The following is a 22412-nucleotide window of genomic DNA, read 5'->3' as shown; positions in this document are numbered from 1 at the left end:
GAATTTCCCAGAAGTTCCATGCTGCAAATCATCCCCAATCAGCTGGTCTAGTGGAGTGCTATAATGGCACCCTCAAGTTGAAGCTGGCCAAGATACCAGCGAGCTCTGGTCTTAAATGGCCTGATGCTTTGCCTTTAGCACTTTTGTCGACTAGGATGACTGTGCATTCACGAGTGGAACTTAGTCCTTATGAGAGTTTTTGGTCGCCCGGCAAATATATGGGGAGTGCCGAGGCCGACAAAATTTTGCGAGATTGAACACCCTGTACTGCTTGACTACTTGTGTGATTTGACGGCTAAATTGCGTGTTTTACACCAACAGGTTCACGATACTTTGCCTCAGGCTCCTGAAGATTCAGGACATTCCATTACTCCTGGTTCGTGGATTTTCGTGAAAAACTTCCAGCGAACGAAGAACGATCAGCCCCGCTGGATTGGCCCCTATTTGGTCCTGTTGTCGACACGATCTGCAGTGCGAGTGCAAGGAAAGAAGCACTGGATCCATGGCGTACATTGTAAGAGGGCCCCTTTGCCTCTGCCGTACGACCGGTGGGTCCAGGAGGGTATTCCTGATTCTGAAACTGAGACTGTGCCTCGTTTTCTGCCTTTCAGCGATGCGCGTTTAGTGGGGACAAATTCTGAGCGTGAAAGCGACGAGCTTCTGCAGGGAGCCGTACCATCTTCAGTTCGATTGGACACTACTGAGCCTGACCTGTTGTTTCGTGATGAGACATTACCTGAGAGCAGCCGCTATAATTTGAGGTCGAGAACTATGGACAAATAAAGTTAAAATTCTTTTTCTTTGATATTTTTGAAAGTGCAGCTCTCCCATCTGAGAAACTGTTTTGACTGATTTTTGTTTTTCGAACCGCCATCTGGGTTCAGCTGTAGGGTCGCGGCGTCAAGTCTGTGGAGTGCAAGCCGAAGACACAAGGTCGACGGTTCTGGTTGGTCCTTGGGCGTTTCCCTTGGACTGACAGGCGCATTCCTTAGCACGGAACACCCTACCTCCGCGAGCAGCAAGGTTAGAGGATGGAGTTTTTCGAGATGGAGAGACCTGTTAAAGAAATGAATTTTAGAGCCAAAATGTGTACACTAATGAGTAGAAAATGTTTTTTAATATTGTGTCTTTTCATGTTGCTTGGTTTAATGATGTTTTTAATGGGATATGTTCTATTCTCTTTTCAAGTGACGTTTGCACCCACTACACAGTCCATACCTTCTTCAACTGTTTCTTCGCATTCTTTTCACCCTTTGCCCGAACATGAATCCATTAGGAGATTAGAGTTCGTTAATAACTCCTTTGTTCAGCTTCTGCACCAGCACCAACTAGTAGTGAATACGACTAACTGATGGGTGTGTGGCCTGATGCCGCATAAGTATATGTGTATATGTATATGTGTGGGACTTGTAAAGCGCACAGCTGCCCGTAAGCGTCCCGGCTCTGAAGACCGCTGGGGAACCCGTCCTGGCTTTCCCTGTGAGATGGTCCCTTCTGGGTATCTCCAAGGTGAAACCAGGCATCCCCGGCGTCTGTGGGGGGCCGTTGTAGAGATGAGGCAAGCTTAATGCCCAGAGTTGCCGAGTGTGATCCCTGGTTAGAGTAGGCACGAGGCGAGAATTATCGAGTCTGCTGACCCTGGTCCATGACCCTGCCGCGTCGGGAATTGAACCCTGGTCCCGGGCCGTTCTCTGCTTCCGGGTCTGCCGCCTCTGACCAGTGAGCCACACCACTCCACACTACTGATAAAGGTATTCCTTAACTGGTCCTGCCGTTTAGCTACAATGGTTCTGTGTGGGCATATAGAACAATGTTCATTTATGCTCGTGAAGTCTACCCCCTACGATCTGTGAAAGACAATCCGAAGAATAGAGCTCTGGTTAAGGGAATAGTCGATATGATTAGAGGAATAGATTCCTATGAGACTATCCCGAAAGATGAGACACTAGCGTACATTGGATGGAACGTGACTGGATATGGAGCGAGTCTGAGTGAGAAACAGCGAGCTAAAAGATCTTCTCCGATTTGGATCGTACCCCATCAGGGTCATCTATGTCTGCAAGGTAATGGCAAGAATCCAAGAGCTCAGTTAGGGAAGAGTATCTGCACGGAGACGTATATCTTTGCGTCCCAGACTTCCCCTTCGTTCCTAGCAGCTAAGGGTACCTATTTTGTCTGTTACAATAGAGCGTACACGTGGTTGCCCCCTGATTTCTCGGGCACGTGTTTTGTCTCGTTCCTGTTGCCTCCCACCTATACAGCTGGGGAAGATTACCACAAGATGAGAGTCGTTAGAGGTGTCTTCAGTAAGGAAGATACTGCAGGACAAGAATTAGGTGATTTTTTGAAGGGTTTTCTGCCGTTTTGGGGACCTATGGTTAACAGCAGGAACATTTGACAACTGACAAGAGTGGTGGAGTCCACCGTAGTTGAAACTGCCGGTGCCCTTAGTAACTTGGCTGCTGAGCTCCAGTCGGATCGACTTATGACTCTGCAGAACAGAGTTGCGTTAGATGTCATACTTGCTGATAGAGGAGGGGTATGTAAAATGATCCAATCGAGCTGCTGTATTTTCATTCCAGACAATGCTCCGACAGTGTACCAAGCTATTTCCAAGCTACTTAAGATCTCCGAGTCTATACATGTGGACGAAGGAGATTTGTCGTTAATGGGATGGTTTTGGGAACTGTTATCCACGTGGGGATGGAAGATTCTGATGGTCATTGGGATGATCTTAGCCATTCTTTTCCTGTTCTGTCTGTGTGTACAGTGTGCTCCTGCCATATGTGGCCTCTGTGCTACTTCGTGTGTAAGGAGACCTATATCAAAAGACGTGCTAAGTAATAGGATGATGCTACAGCAACATCTTGATGATCTGATGAATATAGACCTGGATTCAGACTGACGTGAGTTTAGGTGATTGCCTATGTAAGGGCAAAAGGAGGGTCTGAGGTTCCGAGATGCTGGACCCGTTCAATAAAGGTTGTCGTATCGTGACGATTTTGGTATCAGCAGACCGAGAATGGCGAGTATTGTATGTATGAGTGTTTTCGCCATGTTCGAGTGATGAATTCACTATGAAATATGGGATTCCGTTCTGAACCCTCGGGGTCCATTTTGTGAACGGCAGCCATTTTGTGGTTGGCCTCACATAGGCCGATGACTGCAGCCGAACGAGTCCTTGGGACACGTACATCTTTAGCTGACTCTTGTGTGACCTGGGCAAACTGACTCCGTTGCCCGAGGCCAAACTGGTTAGACCAGTTCTTTTCCCAGTAGCCGATCAAGATTAACGATCAAGGCACAGGACACCATTAACCCCTTTATTGCACACAACTATGTCTTATCTTACTCGCACCTGTCTCTGCTCCTTTCTTTATGGCCTGTTTACGATGGGGATGTTCCCGGTTTTATTATGGGTCCCTTTTGACTCTTCTGATGAAGAATGTTGGGTTCGACCAATAATTGATGGTGGGTTGGACAATGAAATGTGGGTTCGTCATGTAGTGCTTTTGTCGTGCACACATGGGATTGGTTTACTGTAAATGAGGAATGTTTGCCTGAAGCACAATATTTGGTATAAAAAGGGTTGACTGGCTTTGTAAAGTTAATCAGTCTCCTACGAATATACGTCATTATACTTCGTGGACCTCTGTTACTGGCTGCAGCCAATAAATTTGATCTTTGACGCCACCAAGAAGAGTCCTGTGTCTTTGTAGGCCGAGGCAGGGGAATCCGGAGACTTCGGGCGTTATCCCTGGCGCCGCTGGGTTCTGAAAACCCGGTTCTTCATTGACCATACAAGACCCAAGAGCATACTACAATGGAATAGTAACCTGCAGACCCAGCAGCACTGACAACCATCTCCAACCACAGACCAAATATATCCAAAAATACGGGGGCTGATGTGAGGTTCAAGATGCAACCCTCCAACACATGCTCCGAGATAGATCGCAACAAGTCAGACAGCAACAGGCATGGATTTACAGACACAATAACTTTAGGCCAGAAACATAAAAAGCAAAAGTAAGAACAGCAGTACTGCAATGAGCATCAAGTGGCAGATGCTGTTTTAAGGTTAGTATACAAGATCCCTCAACTGGCAGATTCATTATAGTGTGTATTAAAATACAGGTTAATTGCTTTACGTCACACTATACAAAACCCCCAAAACCCATCATGTACTAGTCTTTGTTAAGATATGCCCAGTATTCCCCACTCCTAATCATAAGGCAGTCATTACCAACATGTGTCCAAACACTGCATCATACTGCTGGGTTGTGGAGTTATTTACACAAAGAAGAGAGGTGCACAGCAATCATTGTCCTTATACCCAGGGCCGGGAAACCTGCAGACAGGTGGGCCTCCTACAGGCTGATATCTCCGTTTAATTCGGACACCAAAATACTTGCTAAAGTAATGGCAAACTGACTGAGAAGGCTAATCTTGGATAGGATTTATGTCCTATAGATCGACCAAAGTTAACCTTCAATGCCTTTATAATAACATTGCCGCAGAAGAGGGAGTTAGGGCTCTGTTGGTGGTAGCCTCACTGAACACCGATAAGGCGTTCGATTCAGTGGAATGGCCCTTCCTATTCGGCATTATGAACAGGATGGGATTTGGTCCCAACTTCTTGAAATAGGTCAGGTTGCTCTGTACTACCCGCGAGACGCAGCTCAAAGTCAAAGGGGTCCGCTCTCGGGAATTTGCCATAAAAGAAGGACATGAAGCAGGGCTGCCCCTCTCACCAGTGGTATTGGTCCTAGTGATAGAGGCTCTGGCGGCATGGATTCTGTTGACGCCCAAATCTAGGGATGGTGATGGGATCACCCATGGGAGGAACGTCTATCAGTCTATGCAGATGATATTCTACTGTACCTATCCCACAGGGACAAATCCTTTTTTGCGGACAGGTGAGATAGTCACTATTTATGGGAACTTCTCCGGCCTTGGGATAAACTGGGAGAATTCCCCAATATTGCAGATGGGCGGCTGGGAAGCTGAGGGCCCTCCCATAACATTAAATGTTGCCACCCAGCACTTTAAATACCTGGGTCTGTGGATTTAAAAAAAAAGATGATACCCACTATGAGGATAACCTGATCCCACTGGTTAATAAGCTAGACATAGATGTCAAACACTGGAGGGCACTACCACTGTTGAATTTACCGTTACACTGCAGAATAGCACATGTGCCTTGCCCGACACTCGCAATAAATAGGCTCCTGAGATCACTGTTCAGACTAGACAGCCCGCCACGAATAGCACTCCAGACAATTCAGCTGTCTACCTAGGATTGGGGCATAGCACTATCTAACATATGTAAACACTGCGCTTGGCTGAAGTGGCACAGATCAGCGTTGTGAACAAATGGGATACGTACCGCTAGAAGACCCCTCCTTCCTACTGGATTGTCTGGCTGGGCAGGAGGGGCTGTCTGCATGCACTGTGCGGCGGAGGTCCCATAGGTAAACTGCGGTCGGGGAACTGGCGTGCAGTAGTGATACTACGGAGAATCTATTATACAAAGTCATTACTACACAAAATAGGGAGGGCCAGTGACAACACGTGCCTGCGCACCGGCATCCAGGAGGGTACGTTCATACATACCATATGTGGCTTTCCCCAAGATGCGCAACTTCTGGAAGGGAGTTACTGAGAGGCTGGAATGCACCGCAGGTGCACCCGCTGACAGAGGCAACCCTAGGCTTGCTGGGGATATGGCAGAACTCAGAAGTCTCTTCTTACAAAAAAATTGCTGGTCAGCTTGGGCTTCCTGCTGGCAAAAAGGGAGATTGCATGGCTATGGTGGAAGCCAACTAAGCCGCAGATACATAACTGGGAAAGGGAAGTGAACATGTGCTGTGTCAAGGAAAAGCTGGTATACAAGAGAAAAGGGTTTCATAGGAAATTTGAGAACATTTGTGGTGATTGGGAATAATATCGGATTGCATGGATGACCAGCCGGGCCTGGCGTAGAGACAGAGATGAAGCCGTGCTAATGGGGATTATGGACTGCTCTGATGGTGCTCGACTCCTTTGCCCCCGAGACCCATTACGATACAGATTCTCCATACTGAATAGAATGGAACTATTAATTCCTCACTTAGGCGTGATCACATTGTTTGACAGTAAGAGTAGGAATGCTTGGTTGAGTGGGTTCTTTCTCTACAGGTCCCACGATATTTCGGCACTACAGAGCCACATGTGCTTTTCTTACAGGACCCCATGGGGGCCTCTAACATCGTGTATTTCTGTTCTTTCTCCCCAAACTTTATTTCTAGTTTTGGACCTAAAGGGTCTCCTGCCCTCTCCCTCCTATGGGGCCATTTTAACCTCATCTTAGAGTAAGCATTGTGGAGATATTATCTCCGTGATTGGTGCACAGATTGCTGTCACATTACTGCTGCACTTTTAGCCACTCACGATACAACCATGGTGATTGTGGCTTACTTTGTTTTTCGTTGTATGTGCCATAAGCTATATGATAATAAATATATTTTTTTAATGTTTTTCTTTTAGGCTTTTAGAATTTATCCATTTCACAGTGGAGTGTGATCTTCATCAACCCACTGCGTGGAATCCTCTCACCATAGTGTGGTAAGAGAAGAGCCCGTACTTTCTTTCACGGTCCTGATGAATGCCGCGGACCCAACTGGGCCTTTAGGCAAAACATGTTGACCTCATTCACACGGTGGGGGGACATTAATATCCCCATTACACCGATCACCTTATTTTAAACCACCATATAGATGCCAGCACTATTAAATTTGAGCTGACGCCTTTAATGCCCTTTTAATTCACATTTCTTTCCCCATGGGCTCCCACTTAGTTTAGAAGTGCATCCCTGTCGTCAGGTGCTTGCCCGCCCTCTATCAAGCCAAGTTTTTAGAGGGCGAGGACTGGTCTATGATGAAGCAGGACACCAGGTGGTGTGTGAGACCAGTCCTTCACTTTTTGTGAGATGCCTGCACTCACAAACTAAAAACTGCACTAGCGACACCACACTGGGAGCGGCTACATTGTAGTACACCCAAGAACTTAGCCTGAAATACTAAATGATGTAGCCCCTGCATGTATATTTGTTCCTTTTACAAATAATGGTTGTGTCTCTTGTCAAATCAACTGACAAGCAGAAAAGTAGCAGTTACAGCCCTGATTCGTAAATGTCTTGCAGTGTCCTTGGCACAGTCTTTAAGAGGAGATTAAGAGCAGACACGAGTATGCTTCTTTCTAGAATCAGCTGATAGCTGTAGTACCGGTGGTGTCCTTTAAAGAGTAAATGATGACATAGTGTACTCTAAAAACCAAAACAAGGGCACCCTACTCACTAGGAACCAGGGAAGTTAAAGTGTTAACAAAAAACAATGGCTCCTATGGACTAATGCCAACTTGACACAAGTATACAAATGCACAATGGCAATGAAAAGGGTTAATAAGATGTCAAAAAGAGAGCAGGCCAAACACACTTAGGATTTGTATTTCATTAGCAATTATTTATAGAGCTTTTTTATAAGAGAACAATACATACAGAGTATTGAAACAATAATTAAGCAATAGTGAATGGTGTCCCAGTGAAAAAATGGAAAGTTGTAGTGACATATTGGTGACATATGTACAAGGTTTTCTTTATAACATAAAAACGACCATTAGAAAGTATACATTGTGTGAACTGCGCTTTATACAATAATAAGGGCTGTTTTTTTTTTTTTTTTTTTAAGGGTTCGCTTTTTAAACTGTTGTTTCGACCCTGTGCGCAATGTAGAGTCTCTTCGGGACCTGGGAGTGTGTAGGGACACCTGAAACAAGGGGAAGGATATTGTCAGTCAGGAACTGCGGTGTGTCAGCAGTGCTTGAAAATGGAAAGGTGTACGCATATTATTGCAATACCTGAAGGTGGGTCTGCGCAGCCTAGTGTAAGAGTACTGCCACCGTGAGTGTAGTGAAGAAAAAGTACTCACACGGGACCCGGCGGGCGCTGTATGTGTGAGAAAATGAAGCATATTATTGTCAAATTGAGACGGAAAATAGGCTTACATGTCTTCGCTGAGGTCACACAATGAGGAGGTGAACCAGTCCTAGGATGCTTGATTCCGGTCCAGGGAACACATGGCTTGGCAGTTCGGGCTGGGCTGTTCCCATGAGGCACAGGGTCAAGACTGATTTGCATATGGCCATGTCTGAACTGGGGTGGCGTGGTGAGCAAAATAACGATGGATTAAACCCAGATCTGTGACTGGGGGTGAATGTTTTACCAATGTGCAACATTCCGTCCATCATCTTGTGTGTTTTGCTGTGCTTCCTATGTGGGAAGGATATGTCCAGACGTGGGTCCCGTGCTCACTACGCCACTGGAGTCAAGCTATCCTGGCTGATGACGGCTGATTGATCAGAAACTGGTCCTAGGATGCTTGATTCCGGTCCAGGGAAGACATGGCTTGGCAGTTCGGGCTGGACTGTTCCCATGAGGCACAGTGTCAAGACTGATTTGCATATGGCCATATCTGAACTGGTGTGGCTTGGTGAGCAAAATATCGATGGATTAAACCCAGATCTGTGACTGAGGGGTGAATGTTTTCCCAATGTGCAAGATTCCGTCCATCATCTTGTGTGTTTTGTTATACAATGATAAGGCATTTGTTTTTTTCCTAGTCACGTCTGCCTGCATTTTCATTGTGCCTTTGGCGGGAAGAGACTCTTTGTCAATGAACCTAGCAGACAGACTCTCGCTGTTCTGCTGATTAGCGGTCCGGGTGCAGGCATATACCTACTTACGATCGTGTAAGGTAAGAGACCCCAGACAATGTCGGCTTGCCAATGATGCACACAGTGTTCATGACACGCCCAGCACTCTGATGACATTGTGCTCCCTTCTATTTTAGACCATCAATCTAGGACGCAAGCTACATAATTACTGAAAATGAATAGCCACCCCTCATGCTACTAGGAACGATCGTGTTCCAGTACACACAAAGCCTATACCTCTAGCGCGTAACGCACCTATCTGGGTAAGTCTGTTTTACCATTTCTAAGCTTCCAACAGCTGCCTTTGAACAGCCATCTACATAATGTACCACAACTCTGTATCTATAGTGCCCACGCTGAGACTACATAATCTGAAAAACCCTCATATTGGAATTTTACTGGAATGCTATTCGTTGATTTGCCAGCCTACTTCTACCCTCACATGGGGTAATTTTACCTCCTTATTGTGCGACCCCAGCGAAGACATTTAAGATTATTTTACGTCTTAATTTGACAATAATATGCTTCATTTTCTCACACATATAGTGCCCACCGGGTCCCGTGTGAATACTTTTTCTTCACTACACTCACGGTGGCACAACTCTTACACTAGGCTGTGCAGACCCACCTTCAGGTATTGTAATAATATGCGTACACCTTCCCGTTGCCAAGCACTGCTGACACACCGAAGTTCCTGACTGACAATATCCTTCCCCTTATTTCAGGTGTCCCTCAACACCCCCAGGTCCTGAAGAGACTCAACATTGCACACAGGTTCGAAACACTGTCGACAGTTTAAAAAGCGAACCATTAAAAAAAAAACAGCCCTTATTATTGTATAAAGCGCAGTTCACACAATGTATACTTTCTAATGGTCGTTTTTATGTTATAAAGGAAACCTTGTACATATGTCACCAATATGTCACTACAACTTTAGTTTCCATTTTTTCACTGGGACACCATTCACTATTGCTTAATTATTATTTCAATACTCTGTATGTATTGTTCTCTTATAAAAAAGCTCTATAAATAATTGCTAATGAAATACAAAGACTACGTGTGTTCAGCTTGCTCTCTTTTTGACATCTTATTAACCGCTTTTATTGCCATTGCGCATTTGTATACTTGTGTCAAGTTGCCATTAGTCCATAGGAGCCGTTGTTTTTTGTTAACACTTTAACTTCCCTGGTTCCTAGTGAGTAGGGCGCCCTGGTTTTGGTTTTTAGAGCACGCTATGTCAGCATTTGTTTTTAAAAGGACACCACCGGTACTACAACTATCAGCTGATTTTAGAAAGAAGCATACTCGTGTCTGCTCTTAATCTCCTCTTACAGACTGTGCCAAGGACACTGCAAGACATTTACGAATCAGGGCTGTAGCTGCTACTTTTCTGCTTCTCAGTTGATTTGACAAGAGACACAACCATTATTTGTAAAAGGAACAAATATACATGCAAGGGCTACATCATTTAGTATTTCAGGCTAAGTTCTTGTGTGTACCACAATGTAGCCGCTCCCAGTGTGGTGTCGCCAGTGCAGTTTTTAGTTTGTGAGTGCAGGCATCTCACACAAAGTGAAGGATGGTCTCACACACCACCTGGTGTCATGCTTCATCATAGACCAGTTCTCACCCTCTAAAAACTTGGTTTGATAGCGGGCATACACCTGACGACAGGGGTGCACTTCTAAACTAAGTGGGAGCCATGGGGAAAATTTTTGAATTAAAAGGCCATTTAAGGTGTCAGCTTAAATTTAATAGTGCTGGCATCTATATGGTGGTTTAAAATAAGGTGATCGGTGTTAAGGTGATAAGGTGTTAAGGTGATAAGGTGATCTGTGCCCGTGTGTTTACTCGCATTGCCCACAGCGTCCTATTGCCTTGTTGTTGTTGTATCCATTTTGTTGTGCCTGCAGCCCGTCCACCCCCCTACGCTCCCGCCTCCCAGCTCCCCCTCCCACCCACGAGTCTCCTGGACCGGCCAGGCTGGGAAACCCTGTGACCAGCCTGACTTCATGTGAAGCGGTCGCTCCACCCTTCCTCCTGACTACATAGCGCTGGAACCGGTATCGTAGCGCCGATCCCCCACCACTGCCACAGCCTAAATTTTAATTATACTTGTATCGCATTAGCACCCGCTCTGCTGCGTAGCGCTCCACAGTGCCCTGGGTATCTTAATTTGCTGAATTGCGAACGATCCGCATTGCCTGCCTATTCTGCATTTCAGTCTTGTGTCCGCCCCGCATTGCTTTTCATTAGCTCAGCATTTCAACTGTGCCCGTGTGTTTACTCGCATTGCCCACAGCATCCTATTGCCTTGTTGTTGTTGTATCCATTTTGTTGTGCCTGCAGCCCGTCCCTCCCCCTACGCTCCCGCCTCCCAGCTCCCCCTCCCACCCACGAGTCTCCTGGACCGGCCAGGCTGGGAAACCCTGTGACCAGCCTGACTTCATGTGAAGCGGTCGCTCCACCCTTCCTCCTGACTACATAGCGCTGGAACCGGTATCGTAGCGCCGATCCCCCACCACTGCCACAGCCTAAATTTTAATTATACTTGTATCGCATTAGCACCCGCTCTGCTGCGTAGCGCTCCACAGTGCCCTGGGTATCTTAATTTGCTGAATTGCGAACGATCCGCATTGCCTGCCTATTCTGCATTTCAGTCTTGTGTCCGCCCCGCATTGCTTTTCATTAGCTCAGCATTTCAACTGTGCCCGTGTGTTTACTCGCATTGCCCACAGCGTCCTATTGCCTTGTTGTTGTTGTATCCATTTTGTTGTGCCTGCAGCCCGTCCCTCCCCCTACGCTCCCGCCTCCCAGCTCCCCCTCCCACGCTCCGCCCCCCTCCTCGTCCCCATTTATGTCAGATGCACCCACGCGCAGCGTTTACGCGCAGCGATCGCGCCCCATGCGCGCCGAAGGTGCGCCAAAGGTAAGCCCGTCTACGCCCGTCCACGCCAAGCCCGCGCCCAGCGCCAGACCCCCTGGTCCCCGCACCACCCACCCCACCCGCATGACATACGACGCCTCCACCCTCCTAGCCCTAAACCCCGGCCGCCTCCCCAACTGCGCCCAAGCCGCTCCTGGACACACCCATGGACCCTTCACATGCTACTCCTGCAAGTATGACGGCACTAAGACCAACTCCTCATCCACTAACACCAAACAGATTCCTGACACCAACCACCTAAAGTGCATCCTGCTCAACACCCGCTCGATCCACAGACACGCCATCGACCTTTGGAATCTTCTAGACACCATCTCCCCGGACGTCGCCTTCCTAACAGAAACATGGATGAACGCCTCCTCAGCCCCAGACATCACCATTGCCATCCCGGAAGGCTACAAGATCATCCGAAAAGTCCGCACCCACCATACAGGAGGAGGCATCGCTATCGTCCACAAGAATTCCATCCGCATCTCAACCAGCTCAGATGTCAACCTCGCTAGCGCCGAGCACCTTCACTTCCAAATCCACACCGACCCCAAGACCACACTCAGAGGCACCCTCATCTACAGGCCACCAGGACCCCGGGCACAATTCAGTGAAGACATCACTGACTTTATCACCCCACACACCCTCCCCTCCGAGGACTACATTCTATTGGGAGACCTCAATTTTCACCTGGAAAAGAGCAACGACAGCAACGCCACCACCCTTCTGGACAATCTCGCCAACCTCGGACTCAAACAATTTGTTAATACCCCCACTCACTACGCAGGTCACACTCTTGACCCTATCTTCACCTCCAGCAAACATATCTCCTTCAGTCACACCACAGTTCTCCATTGGACGGACCACAGCTGCGTTCACTTTATCTACAAAAAGACCACAACCCACAACCTTCCTCAACCTACTCTGCGAAGAAACTGGAACAAAATCACCATCGACCAGATCTCCTCATCGCTTCTGCAAAACCCCCCCACCCACTCCTCGAACCCCAACCAAGCAGCCATTAACCTCACTCAATGGCTAACCAACAGCCCCAACAACCTAGCACCTTTGAAAAAACGTCAAATCAAACTAGGCAGCAAAAACGCATCCTGGTACAACGATGATCTTAAGAAATCCAAGAAACTCTGTCGCTCCCTTGACAAGGCCTGGAAAAAAGATCCAAACACCTGCACCAGGGACACCTTCAAAAACGCCACCCGCATACACCACCAACTGATCCGGACTGCAAAGAAAGCCGCATTCAAAGATCGACTAGACAACAACGCCCACAATAGCAAGGAGTTATTCAACATCGTCAAAGAGTTTACCAACCCCACTGCCAACTCCAACGACATCACTCCCTCTCAAACCCTTTGCGACTCCCTAGCTTCGTTCTTCCACGACAAAATCACAGACATCCACAACAGCTTCGACAACCAACCCGGAGACCAACCCACACAACCTTCTGCTGCAACCTCACCCCCCTTGAACATCCTTAAAAACTGGAACACAAACTCCACTGAGGACACCATCCGCCTGATGAACTCCATCCACTCAGGATCCCCCACAGACCCATGCCCTCACCACATCTTCAACAAAGCAGACTCCATCATAGCACCACACCTCCGAGACGTCATCAACTGCTCCCTCAACTCCGCCACCTTCCCGGAAAGCTGGAAACACGCCGAACTCAGCGCCCTTCTGAAAAAACCCACAGCTGACCCCACCGAACTCAAAAACTACCGCCCAATCTCGCTCCTTCCATTCCCGGCCAAAGTCATCGAGAAAGCTGTCAACAACCAGCTCGCTGCCTTCCTCGAAACCAACAAATCCCTCGACTCCTCACAGTCTGGCTTCCGAGCCAAACACAGCACTGAGACCGCACTCATCGTTGCAACAGACGACATTCAAACTCTACTGGACAATGGAGACACAGTCGCCCTCATCCTCCTCGACCTCTCCGCAGCCTTCGATACAGTCTGTCATAGCACCCTACTACAACGCCTCAGAAACATCGGAATCCAAGGAAAAGCACTGGAATGGATCACCTCGTTCCTTGCCGGAAGAACTCAGAGAGTCCGCCTCCCACCATTCAAATCAGAGGCCACCGAAGTCATTTGCAGCGTACCACAAGGATCTTCACTCAGCCCCACCCTCTTCAACGTATACATGAGCCCCCTCGCGGTTATCGCACGCCAACACAACCTCAACATCATCTCCTACGCTGATGACACTCAACTGATCCTCTCACTCACTAAAGACCCTAACACCGCAAAAACCAACCTACATGAAGGAATGAAAGAAGTAGCCGAGTGGATGAAGCACAGCCGTCTGAAACTGAATTCAGACAAAACAGAAGTCCTTATCTTAGGTACCTCCCCCTCCGCCTGGGACGACTCTTGGTGGCCAGAGGCCCTTGGAAAAGCACCCATCCCGACGGACCACGCACGGAACCTGGGCGTCATCCTGGACTCCTCACTCTCGATGACCAGACAGGTCAACGCCGTTTCTTCGTCTTGCTTCAACATTCTTCGCATGCTCAAAAAAACATTCCGCTGGATCCCCACCAAAACTAGAAAAACGGTCACCCACGCACTGGTTACAAGCATTTTTCTTTGCACTGGTTACAAGCCGCCTGGACTACGGAAACACCCTATACGCCGGTACCACCGCAAAACTTCAGAAAAAACTCCAACGCATCCAGAACGCATCAGCCAGACTCATACTAGACATCCCGCGTAAAGACCACATTTCTGGTCACCTGAAAGACCTCCACTGGCTCCCGGTCAATAAGAGGATTACATTCCGCCTCCTAACCCACGCACACAAAGCACTTTACGAACTTGGACCCGAATGCCTCAACACACGACTTTCCTTCTACACCCCCCCCGCCAACTACGCTCCTCCAATCAAGCCCTTGCTTCTGTACCTCGCATCAACAAAACCACCATGGGAGGAAGATCCTTCTCCTACCTAGCAGCTAAAACCTGGAACTCACTTCCCATTCACCTTCGCCTTACTCAGAACCACCTAGCATTCAGAAAGCAACTTAAAACCTGGATATTCGACAAATAATTCCCCACCCTTCTTCAAGCGCCTTGAGACCCTCTGGGTATGTAGCGCGCTATATAAATTCCTTGACTTGACTTGACTTGACTTGTACTGGGGATATTAAATTACTGCTGCACTTTTAGCCACTCACGATAGAACGATGGTGATTGTGGCTTACTCTGTTTTTCGTTGTATGTGTCATAAGCTATATGACAGTAAATATGTTTTTTAATATGTTTTTCTTTCAGGATTTTAGAATTTAGCCATTTCACAGTGGAGTGTGATCTTCATCACCCCACTGAGTGGATTCCTCTCACCATAGTGTGGTACGAGTGGAGCCTGTACTTTCTTTCACGGTCCTGATGAATGCCACGGACCCAACCGGGCCTTTAGGCGAAACATGTTGACCTCATTCATAGTGGTGGGGGGACATTAATATCCCCATTACCGATCACCTTATTTTAAACCAACATATAGATAGATGCCAGCACTATTAAATTTAAGCAGACAGCTTTAATGGCCTTTTAATTCACATTTTTTTCCCAATGGGCCCCCGCTTAGTTTAGAAATGCATCGTCAGGTGTATGCTCGCCCTCTATCAAACCAAGTTTTTAGAGGGTGAGGACTGGTCTATGATGAAACATGACATCAGCCCCTAAATTTTAAGATATATTTGGTTTGTGGTTGGAGATGGTTATGTCAGTGCTGCTGGGTCTGCAGGTTACTATTCCATTGTAGTATGCTCTTGGGTCTTGTATGGTCCTCACTGTCTTTGGTGTCATTGTGGTTAGTTGTTGCTTAGATTTATACCTTCTCTCACTAGATGCTGCTGTTTTATGAGTGCAGGGTCAAGACTGATTTGCATATGGCTGGGTCCAAACTGAAAGGCATGGTGAGCAAAAAATGATGGCTTATGGCCCAGATCTCTGTACTGGGGTGAATATATGACATTGTTCTGCATTCTGTCCATCAATTGTTGTTTTTGCATTTGTCACCCTGAGTGGCACGGGTATGCCCAGACGTGGGTCCTGTGCTCTCCATGCCACTGGAGTCAAGCTATCCTGGTTGATAAGGGCTGAAAGCCCGAAACCAGTCCTAGGATGTTTGTTTCCAGTCCAGGCAGGACCTGGCCTGGCAGTTTGGGCTGGACTGTTCCCATTGGGTGCAAGGTCAAGACTGATTTGCATATGGCTGGGTCCAAACTGAGCAAACAAATGATGGCATAATGCCCAGATCTCTGTACTGGGGTGAATGTATGACATTGTTCTGCATTCTGACCATCAATTGTTTTTTGCAGCTATTTTATGAGTAGCATTACTTAGACTTTTAAGTTGAGTTGGGAGAAGTCGGTAGTTAGCAATAGATTTTCTAGGTGATAGTGTTAGTTGCACTGTATGCACCGGTCAGAAGGTGCTTCGTTCCCATAAAGTACTAGACATTTCTGTAAGTATTCTGAGTTTTGTTTGATGATCTATCAGCTCTCAATTTCTGGTTCACTGGCAGATTCTTTTTGTATTATGTTTTAATGATCTTTAAATACAAGCAGCAAACATAGTCTGAAGTGGGTGATCTATGAACCCGTCAAGTCATCAGTTATAGCCTAACACATACTTACAAAATGTAATAGTTCTAAATCAGATGCACTAATTGTCTGCAAGGGTACTCTATAGAAAGACTGACAACTATATAATCAAGCTCTGTTGTGGTTCAGGAAGGCAACATTTCCTATGCATACATCACCTTTGACAGCATTTTGTATCCTCATCCCAGGTACTGATTAAGTTTAGGGTCATTTTCTGCGCGATCATTGATTTTCATTGCAACACTATTCTTTCCTAGGCTATGAACATGATGAAATAAAATGTATTGGTCTTGCTGTACCATAGGACTTAAGTCACACAGGGGTGTGGAATTTAATAAAATATCTACTTGTCCATGGGGCAGGTTGCTTCATAAATCTACTTGTCCTGTAACAAAATCCACTTGTCCCTTTGGTGCCATGTAGTACAGGGACAAATTATGGCAGCAATCTCATTATATAAGAGCTCTGATATAGCCTCTCTGATTATGCCAGGGCTCCTACCATAGTTCTGTTTGATGTTTGAATGCTTGCAATCCCCTTATGTTGCCACATTTCTGCAGATCTACTTACTGGGGCTGAAGGTAGTGGTAAGCAATAGTTACAGGGTTAGAATACCCTTTTGAGTCTGTGCAAACCTACTAACTTGTACGTTTGAAAGCTTTTCAACAGGTTTTCTCTTATCTTTTCCCATACTGAGAAATGTTGGAAACTTACTCCTAACGGTGGCCGATGTAAACCTTCTTCCAGAGTTGTGGAAAAAAGTGGTTGGAGGGAACTTGCAAAACACTCAGATTTTCACATGATCAAATCTACACATGCACATTTGCTCACGCTAAAATAAAGTTCACAAATATTTACTATTTCTTGTCCTACTTCTGTAAATTTTTTGGAATCAAGGAAAGCTGCATGGCTGCACTTAATACAAGGACATATACCATGGGTGCACTTTTGAAACTTTCTTTAATAATTGGTCTCCATCAGTTTTCTGGCATTGACCATTACCTTTTGTGTTTATTAAAATTCTGTTTCTCTCTCTCTCTCTCTGCATCGGCTGGCTTCACTGTGAGTGACATCATTCTGCTCTTTCACAAGGAGCATATCGGCACACTAAGTAGTTTTGTTCAGTGCCAGTACTTACTGTGGCAGTGTGTGCTTTTTGAGACCACATTTTATTTGTTGCTTTTGCCAATGTGTGTTATAATGGTGAGGGCCCGGCAACCCCACACCAATAAGGTTGTACAAAAACCATGCTAAAACAAGTCACACATTGACAAAACTAATTGAGTGGGACGATATGCCTTCCGTCTAGTTTGCGTTCTGTAATCCTGGCGCAAGGTATTTTAGTGATATTTACTTTCTAAAGCAAATCAGGATTTTCATTGAAAGGTTGGGCAAAGGGATGAAAAGTAGCACTATGTGCTACTTTGCATCAAGGGGTCATTCCATAGGTGAATAATGGGTGTTTTCCTGCATCCACCCATGAGTATTGATGCACATACGTCTCTATTAGCAGTTTTAGAAAATGATTTAAACCAAAACATCATGCTTCATTGAAGCAGGTGTGACGGAGGAGAAACATTTCAGTTTGTCCATACTTTTCAAACTTTGCATGTGTGCAGAGTTATACAGCAGACATACAAAGTGGGTAAAATAGTAAAACATAGTTTTTAACCAATTCTTGATAGAATGCACACCCTCATGCACCATGGTGCACAAGTGTGTGTTGGGGAATGGCAGCCTCAAATGCACCAGCGCTGGGTGGGAGGAAAAGTAGCGCCATATCATGGTAGAAATAACACCATTTTTTTCACACTCCCCTTGACGCGATGCAGTGCTGCATTTTTGGTGCTGCATCGCGTTAAAAGTTTGCACATTTCTCCCTTAGGTTGTAGTTTTCAGACTCTTCCAGATATATTCTTCAAGCCAATTGGAAAGGCGTACGTTGACAGAACATTTCTAAGTTGAAATATATGGTATGCCATCTTTATCCGTTGCATATTTATGCACATCTAGGAGGTCAGCTTGCCATTGATGATTAAGGACCCGATTTATAATTTGGCGGAGGGGTTTTTACTCCCTCAGGGCAACAGAGTAAATTACTGCTTCCCCACAATCAAATTTTAGAAATGACCACCAAGCATGTGGTGATTTTTAGGCATTGGCAAGAACTGAAGTTACAGCAGATCCTGTCAATGCTTTTTTAAGTTTTATGCATGGCTCCATCAAAATTACAGAGTCATCCGTCAAACTTATGTTTTTATTTTCAAAGAAAATTCTTTATTGAAAATATAATTTTTTTTTAAATGTGTAAAAATGCATACAACAGTTTTCACTGCCCTTTACCGCAAGGGTTTTTCTATTGTGATGGGCAGTGAAAACTGACCTGTATGTATGGGGTGACATACAGGTCAACCGCCCACAGTCCTTACTCGATCAGGCCATCAGAGGGGTGTAACCATGCCGGAGATGGAGTGGTCTCCACTGCAGTTACATCAATGGACCTCCTACATTTAAATCAGGCAGACGGACCATTATCTTGGCCATAAGCATATCTTTAGCCTCAAGATATAAATCAGTACCTTAGTCCAGTGAAGAGTGTAGAATTCCTTTGACAGCATTTGCATGCACTGTTACCTAATGTATGAGCATCTTCTCCTGAGAAACCATTCCACTTCTTGTTTTTTGTTGTTGTAAATTTAGCTTTCTTTGTAAACTGCGTCTACCCCTCCAAAAGTACTAATCCACAAGGGGTTGTAATAAACTCCTTGGAAAAGCTTCTGCATCCTTTCATTTCTTGAATACAAAAAATGCCCAATATCCTAAATCATCAGTCTGTCTTAATTTAATTTTTTGTGGTATCAGGATATTAAGATGCTGTGATATTTTCTATTATGCATGGTTGCTTATGTTACTATTCAGATCCAGGTGAACTCCGGCACATACAGGGCCGATCATTTTGGAGCAGGATAAAAGCTGATTTCCATAAGAATTATTATTGTCTATAGTGGCACAGTGAGCTAAAAAGATAGACTGGATTGCTTTCTAGAGTAATAACCAGTGGCTGGAATTTATTCGTGTTAATTTTTTAACATTTCATCTGAGACATAGTGTACACTGAGCTGCTTATAGATTTTGATGTTACACGTTTTCTTGTATCCACAGATAGGAGATTCCTGAACACATAATACGACAAAGAGTAATGAAGAAAGTATGACAATACTTGAAAGGTATCTAATACACAAGAAGAACAAGAAATGATGCCAAATAGTAATTAGAAAAAGAACAAATCAGTAGGAGACAGAGAATCACGTACACAAAAGACAAAGCCTGCAAGAACATCAAGTGCAATCCGGCTGCTTCAAGAGGCTGATGACATCCATGCTGCTGGACTCAAAAGATTAAAATAAATTAAAATCACAAAAATTAAACTGGCAGAACAGATCCAGTATTAAATTATGCTAGATACCATCCTTTATCTTAGATAATTATTAGGTAGTTACAACTATGCTAGCCTCTCTAACATGAAAATATAAAGACTGTGATGTTAGTCCACCATAAACACTGTTTGGCTGACCCCTACAATCCGTTCATTATTCTAGAATATAAAGACTTGGTAATGAGGTTTTTTCTTTGTGTATTTTATAAATATTCTCCTAAAAATATATTATTTAGATAAGCTGTGAGTCTGCAGTTCTACTTGAAAAGTACTTAACGCAGGTTGAAGACACAGCTCCTTATAGGAAGGCCATGCATATGTTATCAGTCGTACAAGGATTCCAGTAACTATTTAACATTATTATTAAGAACACACACCCTTCAAATACTACACATATCTAGTGAATATTAAAATATAGTTAGTGGTTCAGGAACCACTATGGTCAGTCAGCAAACTCATGGCATAATATGATTTATGCCAAAATATAGCCAACACTTAGACTCTAAACCCCAAAGTAAAACACAAACAATAGAAGACAAGCTTTAGGTTCTGCTCAGTGCTAAAGTAACGTCACCAACAATGCACAGGGTGAATCCCATAAGGACACCGTTAATGTGGCAATAGTGTTCTCAGCAATTCACAACTAAGAGTTCATTAATAAAGAGAAGAAACAACATAAAGGTTCTGTGTTTGTGAGAAAATATTTAAACATTCATCATTACTACACTGACACCAGTAACAACTCGACAGAAAATTCATTTTGGTGTAATGAATGTAAGATGACCTTTAATGAGGCATCGACTCTTTGGAGCAAATATTGCATGCATAAACCAGAAAATACAGACACACGTAGTGAAAATGGAATGTGCTTTACTCAAACCTAAAGATCCATCAGCACTCACTCACAAGGGAAAAACCATACACATGCAGTGAATGTGGTGAGGGGTATACTTGTGCATCAGCGCTAACCATCCATCTGCGACGGCACACAGGAGAAAAGCCAGACACATGCCAAGAATGTGGAAAGAGCTTTAGTACATCCTCAAGTCTAAAGTGCCACTACCTAACACACACAAGAGAAAAACCATACCCATGCAGTGAATGTGGAAAGAGGTTTACTGAAGCATCACTCTTAGCAATTCATGTGCGATGGCATACCGGAGAAAAACCATACACTTGCAGTGAATGTGGAAAGAGCTTTCGTACATCTGCAAATCTAAAGAGCCACCAGCTAACACACACCGGGGAAAAACCATACACATCCAGTGCATGTGGAAAGAGTTTTACTGAAGCATCAACTGTAAGGAGACACCAGCTAATTCACACAGGGGAAAAACCTTACACTTGCAGTGAATGTGGAAAGAGCTTTAGTAGCTCTGCACATCTAAAGAGACACCAGCTAACACTCACTGGGGAAAAACCATTCACATGCAGTGAATGTGGAAAGAGCTTCACTCAGACATCAGCCCTAACCATCCATCTGCGAAGGCATACAGGAGAAAAACCATACACATGCAGTGAATGTGGAAAGAGCTTTATTATTGCATCCGCCCTAAACATCCATCTGCGACGGCATACAGGAGAAAAACCATACACATGCAGCGAATGTGGAAAGAGCTTTACTGATGCATCAGCTTTAAAGATCCACAAGAGAATACACACAGGAGAAAAACCTTACACTTGCAGTGAATGTGGAAAGAGCTTTACTGGCGCATCAGCTTTAAAGATCCACAAGAGAATACACACAGGAGAAAAACCTTACACTTGCAGTGAATGTGGAAAGAGCTTTATTACCCTCCAACAGCTAACGAGCCACCAGTTAACACACACAAAGAAAAAAACATACTCATGAAGGGAATGTGGAATAAGCTTTACTCATTAATCAACTAAAAATTTCCATCAGCGCTTGCACGCAAGAAAACCCATACACATGGAGTGAATCTGAAAATTTCTTCACTTGAGTGTCAATCCTAACCATCCATCTGCAAAGGTATGTAGCAGAGAAACCATGCACTTGCAGTGAATGTGAATGTGGAAAGAATATTGTAAATCCATGCATCAAAAGAGCCACCATCTAACACGCAGGGGATATAAACCTACAAATGTAGAGAAGGTGGAAAGAGATACAAGCCCCAGGCCTAACCATCCATCTGCGATGGCATAGAGAAGAAAAGGCATAGACCTGCAGTGAATGTTGAAAGAGCTTAAGTAAATCCATACATCTTATGAGTCAGCAGCCAACAAAAAATGGAAAAAAACACACATGCAGTGGACATGGAAAGAGCTTTACTCAAGCATAAGTCCTAACTATCTATCTATGAAGGCATTCAGAAAAATACAGTTAATGAGGGAAGAACTTGCATGATTTATTATGCCTAGTGGTCAATTGTGAACACACAAAGTGTAAATAACATCCTGTTGTAATGGGTGTGGGAAAAGCTTCCATGTATGTTTTTCCCATCTATATATGCATTGGTAAGTTTACACACAGAAATCTCATACAGAAGCATTGGATATAGTGTGTTTCAGTCTTTCATTAAATTATAAGTCGCTGTCACCAAAACATCTTAGAAAATAATTTTGGCTACAGTAAATGTGGGAGGGTTTCATTTACTTTTCAGCATTCAGAGTTATAAGGTTTTTGAAGAAACTGTGTCTAGACC

At 44.9% G+C, this 22412-nt stretch overlaps 1 protein-coding gene across 1 annotated transcript; it reads left to right on the top strand.

Annotated features, from left to right (window-relative positions):
* The first annotated feature begins 20517 nt into the window (after window positions 1-20517).
* Window positions 20518-21746, top strand: LOC144773683 (uncharacterized). The gene is made up of 2 exons (XM_078658835.1): window positions 20518-20523; window positions 20636-21746. Exons 1-2 carry the CDS (start codon window positions 20518-20520, stop codon window positions 21599-21601), a joined length of 972 nt encoding a protein of 323 aa, XP_078514961.1. The 3' UTR covers window positions 21602-21746.
* The last annotated feature ends 666 nt before the right edge of the window (window positions 21747-22412 follow it).

Source organism: Lissotriton helveticus, chromosome 8, assembly GCF_964261635.1.
Source record: "Lissotriton helveticus chromosome 8, aLisHel1.1, whole genome shotgun sequence".
Lineage (NCBI taxonomy): Eukaryota > Metazoa > Chordata > Amphibia > Caudata > Salamandridae > Lissotriton > Lissotriton helveticus.
This window is presented reverse-complemented; position numbering and strand designations above follow the sequence as displayed.